This window comes from Acanthaster planci, linkage group LG03 (assembly GCF_054643075.1).
Source record: "Acanthaster planci isolate LZ-2023a linkage group LG03, COTS_SCS, whole genome shotgun sequence".
Taxonomy (NCBI): Eukaryota; Metazoa; Echinodermata; class Asteroidea; order Valvatida; family Acanthasteridae; genus Acanthaster; species Acanthaster planci.
Window position 1 is genome coordinate 5,222,833 of NC_141779.1, and position 12,795 is coordinate 5,235,627.

At 39.8% G+C, this 12,795-nt stretch overlaps 1 protein-coding gene across 3 annotated transcripts in view; it reads right to left on the reverse strand.

Moving 5' to 3' along the window:
• Nucleotides 1–12,795, reverse strand: part of LOC110985554 (uncharacterized) — a 63,065-nt gene that overhangs the window by 41,352 nt on the left and 8,918 nt on the right. The window contains exon 1 of one of the 3 annotated variants that reach the window (XM_087133954.1): nucleotides 3,017–3,955. The exons of 1 other annotated variant lie outside the window; for it this stretch is intronic. Coding sequence is in view for 1 of the 2 variants with exons in the window: in XM_022246673.2 (XP_022102365.2) it covers nucleotides 986–1,011 (26 nt within the window). In the remaining variant the exon portion in view is untranslated. Of the gene's footprint in view, nucleotides 1–985; nucleotides 2,939–3,016; nucleotides 3,956–12,795 lie in introns of those variants that run through there. One more of the 3 variants, XM_022246673.2, reaches the window with a different exon arrangement.

Consider the following 12,795-nt stretch of genomic DNA (forward strand, 5'->3'; position numbering starts at 1 on the left):
GAGGACGGTTAGGGTTAAATGTGCTTTTTAAGACTCCAGAGTAGCCACTCTTCAGGGGTGTGCAATTATGGTTATTTTTGGAATCGAGTACCTGTTTCATGTACCCTGGTACCCTTAAAATATACAGAACACTTAACAAATGGCATTACGTGCAATCCCGATGGACCATAAACCAAAACATTTGCTCGTACAAAAGAATGTCTAATGGAAATACGGCAACCAGTCTATGTAGCCCAGCCACAAATATCGTTGTTACACTATGCCGTGCACGCATGCAGAGCTCTACAGCTGCACGTCATAAAATCATCGATGTTGCAAGAAGATTTCTGCAAGTTAATTCACAGAACTTGGTCTCGTATCTATGTATGTATTTTCTGTGTTCATGAATTTAATTTGAGGTTGTAATTGCTCGTACTTGAAGCGAATGTGTTTCCACAAAATTTCCTGCCATTGCACGAGGTTAATCACCCGCCCATCTGGATGCATCACACAGACTTACCGGTACCACGCAATATACGGACATTGTTTCTTTATAAAAATTAACAGTTCTGTCATGGGGACAAATGCTACAGAAAAATATGGGAATTGCTATACAAATCCAGAAATAAGTAACAGTTTTGCTACACAAAAGGGCCAAAAATTGAACAGTGTCCCCTCTAATCAAATAGTGGGAAACAAAAATATTAAGAAATTTCGAAACATCGGACTATACAAAATGTCAAACACTCCTATCAGGAATGACCTTAAGAATGAACCAGTTGGACATTCCCCCCCCCGAACGTCATTCAAGACCAAAGGAAAATGTGTACATCAGCGTATGGCTGCACTGATGGGGCATACAGACCTCTTGTGCTTGTACTGCACAGCGCGCTTCATTTTCAGCATGCGTTGTTAAAACTATACAAAGAAGTACAATAGTACAAACAGAAGGACACAAACAAATCATCAAAACTGGTACGGTTTCAGGATACAGAACCTGTATTACCATGCATTATTAGTCGACAGGTACATGTACACAGGCCTATATCCATGACAGTTTTGAAATGTCACAACCCCTGCAGCTGAAGACCTTGTGATCTGTCCTCCGGGCTCCCAAGCAATCACATACAGTCATGGGATAAACATCACTGCTAATTATCTGCAAAGCATCTCACACTAGCACTTGAGCTTGCTCAGCGCACATTATAGGGCCTACCAGGTTTATGTGTACAGTGCTCATCTCTCCCCGACTGTGGAGTGTGGGTGTTGCAGTCTAGACTCACAAATCTCATTAAAGAGAACACAATCCTGAGTTGTTTCTGGCTCGGAGAAGTGGCAAAACCACAGGGTCCACACAACTGGAGAACCCACAGAATGCATTCTAAGATAATGACTTCTTACACACAGACATGACTCACCCTGTTTGTGCAGTCAGTACACAAAAGCAAAGCATCCATTCTCCAGTGACAAGTTTCATTTCTGGACACCTTTTTACACTGCATGTACATGTGCATGCATGTACATATATGTACCACAAGGGTACATGTACATGCACATTGCACATGCACAAGTCTTCTGCATTCACATTGCTTTTCACTTGATGGCTTTCTCTTCCCCAATAAAACTACCACTTTAGTGCCTCTGCGAGACAAGATGACAACACTGATTTTTTTCTTCTCATTGATGGGGGGAAAACATGCTTATGAACTTGGAACAGGGCTCGGCAGTTCACTTGTCAATAAAATAAAACTTCCTACCACAAAACGAGCAGACTTCACTTGTGAACTGCTACCCAGCATGGTCTACGAAAAGCCCTCGTACACAAAAACCAGTTGCCAGTGGGGAAAAAATACATGTACAACTGCTGCCATTCAGCCTCAGCAGACGGGTTTCACCGGAACTTGCAAATCACCTGTTAACGGTCTGCTTTGCAACCACAAATGGTGACCACTTCCAACAACAATGGTAGCCTACAGTAGCATACACTGGCCAGCCACTGACTACATCCCACCACCCCTACATGTACATCAAACCTACAGAGGCATCAAAACATGGGGAGATCTGAGACCTTGAAACACAAAAGAAGGGAGACAGAACATCAATACCCATGTGTTTTTCTCTTTCTTTCGCAGTGACGCAGATTTTACTGGGATGGGTTTTAAACACCCTGGACACTTTGTTACAAGAAGTCAATAGCCCGGCTAGGTCATGCGACCAGGTGCTTTAGCAAACCAGATTAGCAAACCACCTTAGAGGAGAGGCCTTGTGTGCAGCACTAACTCCCTTGATGGTCGCTTGCTCCTTGGCACACGTTTACCGTGCATGTGCACAGGTATTAACGGTAGTACACAGCCATCAGTGAACAGTTCCCAGTGCCAGCAAATGTGAAAAACTCACACACTACGGAACATGGACAGTACCCCCACTATAAGCCGGAAGTGTTGCCCAATCGCATAGACAAGAGAGTATCATTGGTTTTTTTGCAATTTTGCGAAAAAGGCATTACTTCTCTTCTGTTTTTTTTCTTCGTCTTCTGCGCAAAACCCATTTACTTTGTGCATGTTTTTTTCTTGAGACGAATCCCTGGATCACAAGAATGTGAGATTTACATCTCCAGGCTTGTTATGTTTTCGGTAGGTACTTTACAATCGTAGAGTAGGTGATGGTTGAGGCCAGCATTCATCAAAGTCAGGTAGTCAGGTCAAAATCAGGATCATAGGGAAACTGAGACATCAGCCACCCCACCAGTAACACACAGGGTAGAATTACAGGATACCCTGTAATGTGTAACATACACAAAGTTTTCCTCCAATAAACTCTCAGCTTTAAACTTTTCGTCAAAGCAGGACTTGAATCTCAAGACTAAAATATGAAAAGACAGTGGGCGTTTTCCATTCAACTTAGGCTACTTCATAAGTTCTGAAAGCAAATTTGCCACGGCTAAAGGTCTCATTCAAAATGCAAAAACCCACGATTTCCCAATTATACGGTATAAAATCAATGATTAGACACAACAGAAATAATCAGATTTACTCACTAGGCCATCGGCTTCATCAGAGCCCATCCTCAGGCCTGGCGTTCCTGACAGTTTGCAGTGCAGGTAAAACTAAAGGTTTTTTTCCGCCAACAAGCCGGGAAAACACCCCTCACAAAGGGGAACAGGGACGTCCGCCCGACATGCAGCCCTCGGCGGCTCCCGACTCGACAGCCTCAGCACTGAAGGTCCACACCCACTCGCTCGATAAAAACCCAACCCGCCTCTCACTCTGCAAAGCTCAATTCAGACAAGGTGGGCGCGGGTTACATACTCTCCCATCTCCCCAAATGCCGGTTACCCGATTGATACATTTCTAATATTTCACATGTACACTGACTGACGTAAGAACTAAATGACAAAAGGAATTCTGGTTTAGCCAGCCACAACCTTCCAAGTTACATAACGATGACACTGTATGCCAGAAACTTTCTCTGGTTAAACAAATAATTTTAAACCTGTCTGGTGATAAGGCTAAACCACAACATACACTCACTCCTAAAGCCTTCAACACATGTACACTAGAGCCCAGTATACGCCTCACATGTGCACTGCACATACATGTACCATATTTCAAGTTTATGCATACACACATGCAGAAGACTATGCCTTTATATACATACATGTATGCACTCAAAGTTTTCACAGCAATCTGGAATTCCCCCCTGTCAATGCATTAGTGCAATCCAACTGAATCAAACTATTTCCCGGAAAAAAAACCGAAAGGAATAATAAAAATAAAAACCCTGAAAAAACACTCCCGGCTACGCCTCACAAAAGAATAAAAAATAAACAGGTCGTCCAACTTGGCCCGACAGTGAGGATACATGTCGATATGTGCAATATCCTGTTCCCGTGTGTAAATGCCTGCACCAATTGTCCAGCGTCATCCATCGTTCCAGTGCCTTTCTGGGAAAGCTGCATTTACCTGCACAATTGGGCAGGGTGTCAGAGTACACGTCCTTGTCTTCAACCTCCACTGCTGGAGGCTCGCTGCCACGTGAGGCCTGTTTTTATTGGCAGAACTTGGCTGCCATAGCTTCCTTCATGTACATGTACTTTTACTGCTCAATTTAACCACGAGAAAAACTGATTTAAAAATCCTAGTTCCCCCCCCCAAAAAAAAACACATGCAGTGACAATGTATCACAAGTACTGTACAAGTAGGTACAGACCCTGCACGAATCATTGGCAATTATTTCTATCTAAAATTTAATTTAAAAAATTGGCTATTACTAACCTTAAAATGTGCTTGCATGTCCACTGAAGTCCGTTAAAACTGTAGGTTTGGCTCTGCCAAATTTTGCCAGAAAAGCGGGGGGATTCAATTTCTAAATGTATGCCTATCAATGACAGTTGACTTCACAGGAGAAATCACCCAACTGTGTACATTCGTACAGTATTAATTTCACCTGAGTGCATTTTTCTCACCAATTCTGTGAAAAACCGTTTTAATTCAAAACACAATGTGCCACTTATGCGGTATTATTCAACAAAATTCTCGGAACTCTGTCTCTATCTTTTTTTGGGGGGGGAGAAAGATTTGCAAACAAACAGCAACTTACCCATATTTCCATAGCATCATCCTGCAATCACAAATTACACAACATAAATCATGAATTTATTCACCTTGTTCCTTCAAAGTCCACCGGGAAATTCTCAGGAAGTTGCGGGATTAAGAAATGTGAAGCTCAGTCACTGTCCCTTCAGTCTTAGTACATGTGCAGAGGATGTTCCACTGGGTTCCTGTTACTGATCTCTATATCATTGTATACATGTACATGTATACACTTGAGTGAATGGAGAGTGGGTGCCCGCACAGAGCGACGGCAAAACAATTCTTGAAGGGAAGGGGCTTTTGTGAGACCATCGGGCATTAAACAACCTGCTCAAAGTGGGAGGTGGGGTACAATTACCACATGTTGAAAAAGAAGTGGGGGGAGTGGCTCTCCTCCTACTTCCCCCACCAGTGCAGACGCGGTACACACAGGTCATGTACATGTACATGTAGGTATGATGTAGCATGTATTCATACTCAAATGAGTGCACTCAAATCTGGTCTTCCTAAAATGGCCTCCTTCTGTGGCTTCTATCCACTAACCAGTCTTTTGTTGAGATCGGGAGGGTCCCAGCTACACAACAGTGTCCTTTGGGGATCAGACATTGTTTCAAAATTCTCGACTTTCTCTTACTGTGAATGACCTTGAGCCAGGACTTGAAAAGTTCACCAATTCGTTAAAATATTGTTGTAAGTTTAGTGATGGATAAACGCTCCTGAAATGCACACATGTAAATGTACCTCAGGCTGAAATTGAAGCCCAGGATAAACGGTCCTCTTTTGATGAGCAAACAGAAAGCGCTGCAGCACGAGCTGTTTCGCTTTCACACACACTTCATGTGCTCGGACAGAATGTCAACACGAGCTGCATACACCGAATTCTTGGAAGTAGCTATTTAAAGAACAGCCAATGACATACATGTAAAAGGCTCTATGCATGTGCATGCACAAGTTTGTTCATGTACATGCACAATGTTAACTGGCCAGATGTGGAATGTTTTGTTACGCGAATTCAATTCCTTTGGCAAACAGTCACGTCTCGTGAAGTGCAATACAAATATTTTCAGTGGGAGGAAGGAAAAAAAAAGGACATGTGCAGGTAGAGTATGCATGCTTGGAAGTTAAATCCCAGTACATGTGCATCTACCTGGTACATGTACATAACATGCACATGTACATGAACCCCCAACTGATGACTGTCAGAGAGCCTTCTCTGGGTGTTTCATTCTATATACCAGTAGAAGTAATATACACATTTTATGTTATTATGGACACAAATAACATGTAAGTACATGTACATATACGTACATGTACACATGTACATTTAAGCAATCTCAGTCAAGTTAACAAGTACCGGTACATGTACATGTTCTTGGATGTACATGTACATGTATCAGTGCATGTAAAGTACATGTACATGTATGTAAACCATCTTTGTTCTAACATGTTACGTACATGTACATGATGCAGTACATGTATGATGCAGTACATGTACATGTTCGTAAGCTAACTGCAAACATGGTATACTTACCGTACATGTGGGTCTTTATTTTAAATACGAAGCCAAATGTGTAACATGGTTGTCAAAATTTTAAAATTGTCTACACAAATTCAAAACTTGTTGATATGTAATTGATAGTACATACAAAAGTACATGGACATGCATAAATGTAAATGATTTTTGCTCTGAATAACTACTTGACGTGTACAGACTCATTTTTGTGCAGTGGTGCAGCAAATTATTTGACGTGTAACAGAGAAACCAAATATGATGGTTCTATGCATGTCATTTTTGGTTAGTAAAGGTTTCTTTTCAACTGTTGCCGATTTGGTTTTGTGTACATACCATATATTCTCATCACTAGTCGTTTTTTTCTAGATCTTGTTTCAGGTGGCATAAAAATAGGCAAACATTTTCCCCCAAAATTTACTTTTTGGCAATTTTTTGAATTATTTTGCAAAGTTTCATTTGGTTTAACACAAAGTTGCTTAAGTAGCAAATATATGGCACAGCTCATAGGTATGTATGCCATTCAGCTTGTGCACCTTTGACAGAAACATTAAGTGTTTTGAAGATTTTAGTTTAAAGAGCTTTATGACTCATTTCATATGTAACAGAGAAACCGGTTTCTCCGTTACACATGGGAAAACTGTCACATTACAAACATTAATTTACACTGGGAACCGCATTAGATTTTGTTATAACAATGGCAACAACATTTTCATGTCTGCAGTCAATGAATAGTGATCTCAAATAAATTAGGGATACAAATATACTCTAAAACCTGTCCATATTTCCAATGAATGGGAATTAATGGGAAGCAATTTTGATGCCATAAAGCATTACAACTGTCACCAAACATTGCACATATTGCAGTGGGTCCAACATTTGTGAATAAAAAAGAAACCTTTTATAATGAAAGGGGAGAAGGGGAGAACTGTTTCCTTTCTTCCATACGCTTATTTTTATTTGTAAGTTTTAAGTGGCTATTGTGCTCCTTTTTTCGGCAAACACGTTTAAATTTCAGGTAAATTTTACCGTCATGTCTTGAGAAGAAACAAGCAACTCGTAACTTTTTGTCAGAGAGTAACATGCGAGTAACGAAAACTTTGATCGAAATTTCTCGACGTTAAATGAATGGCGTGAACTTGGCATGTCTGTGTCATGTGACAATCACGTGCCAGTGCATGCAGGCTTGCAATATGATCCCGATTTGGGCCAACGTTGGAAGTTGCACAAACGTTTTTGTTTACAACGTAACGATTTTGCGAGTAACCAAAATATATTTTTATAAGAATCGACAGAGATATCTTCAGAAATGTTTGGAATCTCAGACACAAGTTAGTAGGAAGTATTTCGGGGAGTACATGTACTTAGAGTTGATATTTTAGGTTTTCGAAATGATTTGCAACATCTGTTTATTTGTTTTTAACAGCCTAAAATGATTTTAACTTTGTAACAACTGGAGGAACGAAATGTTACATTGTTATTTCAAATTATGAGGGCACCTGTATTTTCAATTAAAATGAATTTCATTTGGAGATTTATCCGATGTCATAATTTACCTTTCTGTTGATAGATTAGTTAGCAAATAAAAGATGTCACACTAAATACCGAAAAAACAGTGAGAAACAATGAGGTTTTTCCCTTGCAATTATGGTGTAAATCTTTTTTTTTATGTAAAGAATTCAATGTAATCAACACATATTAACTGACAAATACATATGAAAATTGAATGGGAAAGTGAAACTGGTCTCGTTTTAAATGGTCAAGATAATTGTGATGTCCCTGAAATACACATTGGCCCCCATATTGAAATAAAGACCCATGTACATGTAAACTGTACATATATTGTACGAGTACATGTACAAAGAATTGGAAAGACCATGTAGGGCAATGGCATACAAGTTCTTTCATAAAAGCCTTCAATATGCACCTGTCTTGAACCTTATTTCCAGTTTTTGTTTCACTATTTTAAAGGGAACATGTACATATGTACTGGTGTTTTGCTGCCTTTATGGTTTTTCATTTTTAGTCCTATTTCCACAGCACTCAAAGGGCAAAATTGTAATGTCAACCGTGGAAGAACATGTCAATTTTGCATTGGCTTGTGCACAAAGTGCTAGAGTTTGTTCACATTTTGCTGGCCCCAATTTTGTTGCCTTTAGTGATTTCGAATTGTGTGACTAGGGCAGCAATAATCAGCAACCGGTAGTGATAAGTGAGAAACCCTTTTTTCAGGAATTTTTTTCAATGAGTACATTCTAGGTCCACAAAACACACCTGTATTCCGTGCCTGACATGATCACAACATTACCGCCCGCAGCTATCCAGGAAACCAGAGACAATATTGCTTAAATAAAAAGTGCACTTTTTTTATATAGTCACCTGAAAGGAATGTCAAACACATAGTTTCATTCAGTGACAAAGAGTGTGAAGTTAAAGATAATGGCTGTCAACCCAAACAATCCTTGTCGCTACATGTACCCTTTCACTTACGAGGCCCAAAATCTACCATGACCCATGAAGTCTACTACATGTACATGTATGTACATGTACATGCACTGTAGGCCTACATGTACAAGTAACATGTAACCTGTCATGCATTCTGCAATATCAAGTATGCATCCCAGTGGGACATGGGGTCACGGAAGCAAACAGGAAACTGTCACAAGGGCTGTACAGACGTCATACATGCAGGACTGGCACGTCATCATGGCCTGCTGCTGGGAACACATTTCCTCCTCTCATCCAAAGAGAAAGCGGGGGAGGAAAAGGCATGATTGAAAAAAAAAAAATCATAGTCACTACATTTTCTCTCAACTTTTTGGAAATTACTAACCCACACATACTGGTGTTGTGCATGCATACCTGCGCACACGTACATGTACACCATAATGGTGCGTCGACATACGGATGTCATGCGAGCAGACATCTTCATCCTTCCACAGGGATAATACATGTATGTACAATGTCTAGACCAGAGGTCTGGATAGGGGCAAAATATGTTCATTATTTTGTCTGACAGCGGGAGTCAGCTCACTGATTGATTAGAAACGCTTACAAATCTTGTTCCGCATTTTGAGCCAGGTAACAGGAAGAAATGTACATGTACACATGTCAAAGGTACTTAATACATACATAGTGATGCATACATGTACATGTACATGTAGGTCTAATGAGGCACAAATGCCTGCACATGAACACGTACATGTCTGAAAATTCATGGAAAAATTCCAACAACTCAAGTTTCAAGTGGATGACATATTCTGGGAGGCGTACCAGCCACAGACTGGTTTCAGGGTGTACTGTTTACATGGACCCAGCGAAGAACTTAGGAAAGGAATGTACATGCACTGTTACCTGTCTTGTTAATTTTCAACACCTTTAATGCACACACATGACATGTACACATTCATACATGTACGTTCAGTAACATGTGGATGCCCCTCTAAACATCGAAATATTCGGCAAAAACCTCTCCAGCCCTTGGTACCGTAGACAGCAAGCAAAGATCTCTTCCAGGTGGTTTATGAGAAACATCATGGAACAAGCTGTAACTGCCAAAAACTCATTAAAGATGCACGTATTCCATTAAACTTCCTGAAATGCAATCAAATGTGATGGTTGTTTAATGTTTTTATAATTCAACAGATTGACGGACATTTCTTTGGGAGTAGACAGCTAATGGGTGTAAATTTGAGGTCCACATTTCGACACCCGGGTGCTACATGTATTTATGATACATCTACTGCAAATGCTTGGACCAATACAGATTGAGACTACTGTACGTTTTGTTCGAGCATTTAAAGGTTTAAACATGACTTGTCTTTATCAAGCGGGAGATCACGGTACCAGCGCTGCTAAATTCAACAGAGAAAAGACTGGTACATGTATGTAAAGACCTTGATGTAGAAGCCCCAAGAGTCAAGGAACTAAACTCATACACAAGAAACCTGCAGAATTCCAGGTGCTATTATTTATTTTTTATGTACATTTTATGATATGCATGCACATCATTGTCGAGATCAACAACCGTGACTATCAAAGCTGTTGTTTGCTTCTCTGTGCACCACTTGTGTATCAAAACCATCCACACTCAGGCCAAATGGGACCAAGATCGTGACAATAGTCCCACAAACCTATAGCTCCATGGGCAGACCAATTCCAAGAACCGATATTACAATACATACATGTACATGTACGTGTACATTCTTTCATGAATGTTAAACACAAATCACAGCGTGTGGCATAGTTTTATTACGAGCAGGCCAGAATGCAGATATTGCATACATCCGAACAGACAAAAAATATTTTAAAAGGTTGTTTACAAGGGGGTACTTTTCAAGATGATGCAATACAAGAGAGTGTGTACTATACATGGAAGTTTTTTATTGATTTTCACAGCTACAAGTAAGTACATGTACAGGTGATTAGCTACATGTACATGTACATGTCACTTGAAACTCCATTAACAGGGATGTTACAGTCTGTACAATACATAAAATAAAAAATGCCAGGCCTACTTGAAAATCTTTTTATGCTCTGGCTTCTGGATACAACAATGCATCACTTGTGTGGTTCAAACTGATATGTACATGTATCGGGCAATTCCAGAAATTAGGGGTCCAAAAGTGTGTAATTTCTGTGTCCCTGATACATGACCTTTGTCATCTTACATGGAAATATCACCGGAATTAATTTCAAATTACTATTTGCTTGGCAGGTAATTTGCATTAATTCATCACTCTCGGAAATTAGAAAATGTGTTCTGAACGTACAAAATCATATGTCAGATGTGACGGGGACACGACAAAAAAAGGACCCCTAATTTCCGGAATTACTCATTTTGGGTAAAAGTTGCAAATATTCTAAGCTAATTTTTTTTTTGCAGAAAGTTACGGCAAAAAATGTGAATAAAAATAACTTGCATGGGTACACTGCAACAAAATAACAGGTTTAATAATAATAATTTATTCATTTATAAAGCACAAATTTCATATGTTCAAATGCGCTGTACAATGAAGACATTAAGCAGGAAACAATGAATACATTAAACATGGTTGAGCCGATGGCATACAAGGGCGCCTCGGACAGCCGCCAAACGTCCCAGATTCACCAACATCAGTAAAGAGGAGACAATAAGAAGCAGTTACAGTTTTAGGGGTTGGAGGAAAAGCCCAGAGGAATAGTCTGGGTAAAACCCACGGAGTCAGGTAGGGACTGAAAACCCAATCCACATGTGGACCGGGCTGGAAATCGAACCCAGGACCACAGAGGTGGAAGTCGAGGAAAGAACTATCTTGCCAAACTGACTCCCCATGTACACGCACATGTATTTTTGTCACAAAGAAAAGCACATCAAACATGACTGCAATAACTTTACACTTTTTATGAGCAGACATTTGGTACAATGTACCGGTATAAATGCCCCCCCAACAAAATATTGCTTCCTGCAACATCCTGTACATGGCCTCTGAAAACAAAGTTCTGCCAGTACAATAGCTAGGAATTCTTTCTTCTTTTAAAAAAATTTTTTAAACTAATTTAGTGTGCAGCTACACGTATAGTTTTAATTTGTTAAAAACAACACAGCTTAGCATTTGTTTCAAATGAAATGAACGACACTTAACACAGAAAAAGGTTGATATCGTAGTTGCATGCATAAATAAGTCTGTTGAACCTTTTTTCACCTCTCTAAAACTACAATGGACTCATGTTTTCTTTATTTCCAATTTCACACTCAAACTCCCCCCCCCTGAAAAAAATCAGGTCCATGCCATCAAAATATTGTTTATTTCAGGAAACTGGGAGCATAACTTTAGTTGGTTTCTTGGTCTGAGCACAAGAGCATTTGCTGAAGATTCTTGAACGTCGTCCAGCATCGGATGAGCCACTGGATTCAAAGATTTTTTTTGGTGTGGGGGGGGGCAGGGGAAGAGGGCTTGTGCGCACTGAAACTGGGCCGAAAACAAAGCCAGGAAGTAGACTTAGCAGCGATCTTCAACAACAGGAAATATGCATTTGCTAAAAAATGTGAACATCACGGTGGAGTTTGTCGTTTGTTACTCAATACGCATGTTACAAATGTACATGTATGCTCATATCATGTATAGCTCAGCCATGAATGCACAGAAGTACAACGTGCTGAACGGCGTTGGGTTCTTCTTAACTAAATTTTCCTCCAAAATTCTGCGCTCCCACATTCTATTATTTTTTTTTTTAGAACAGTCATACTCATATGGTAATAGCCATCTCAATACTGCTCTTTGGTATGGAATCAACCACATCAGCAAATTCAGATTCAAACATTCATATGTGGATCATTCTACAAATTTGGGGTCCAATGTTCTTGTGTCCCTGTTCAATCTGGTGTAGGATTTTGCAAAGAATGCATTCTTTAATTTCCAAGAGTAATTACCAAATACAAATTATCCATCAAACAAATACAGTTTTATGCCAATTTCAACTACATTTCTGAGTCCAATTACACAGGTGTAACAGGGACAGAAAAGTGTCACGCGTCGGACCCAAATTTTATCGCATGACCAACTTGCAAAAAGAAATGACACACATTAACTACATGTACATGTACATGTGTACATGTAAGTGCCAGCATGGCAGGCGTATGTACATGTATTAAGCCTGTTCCATATTCATTTCTTTTTATATCGCAATATCAAGAAAAAATATCGCTATTACTATCGCTATACCGATATCATA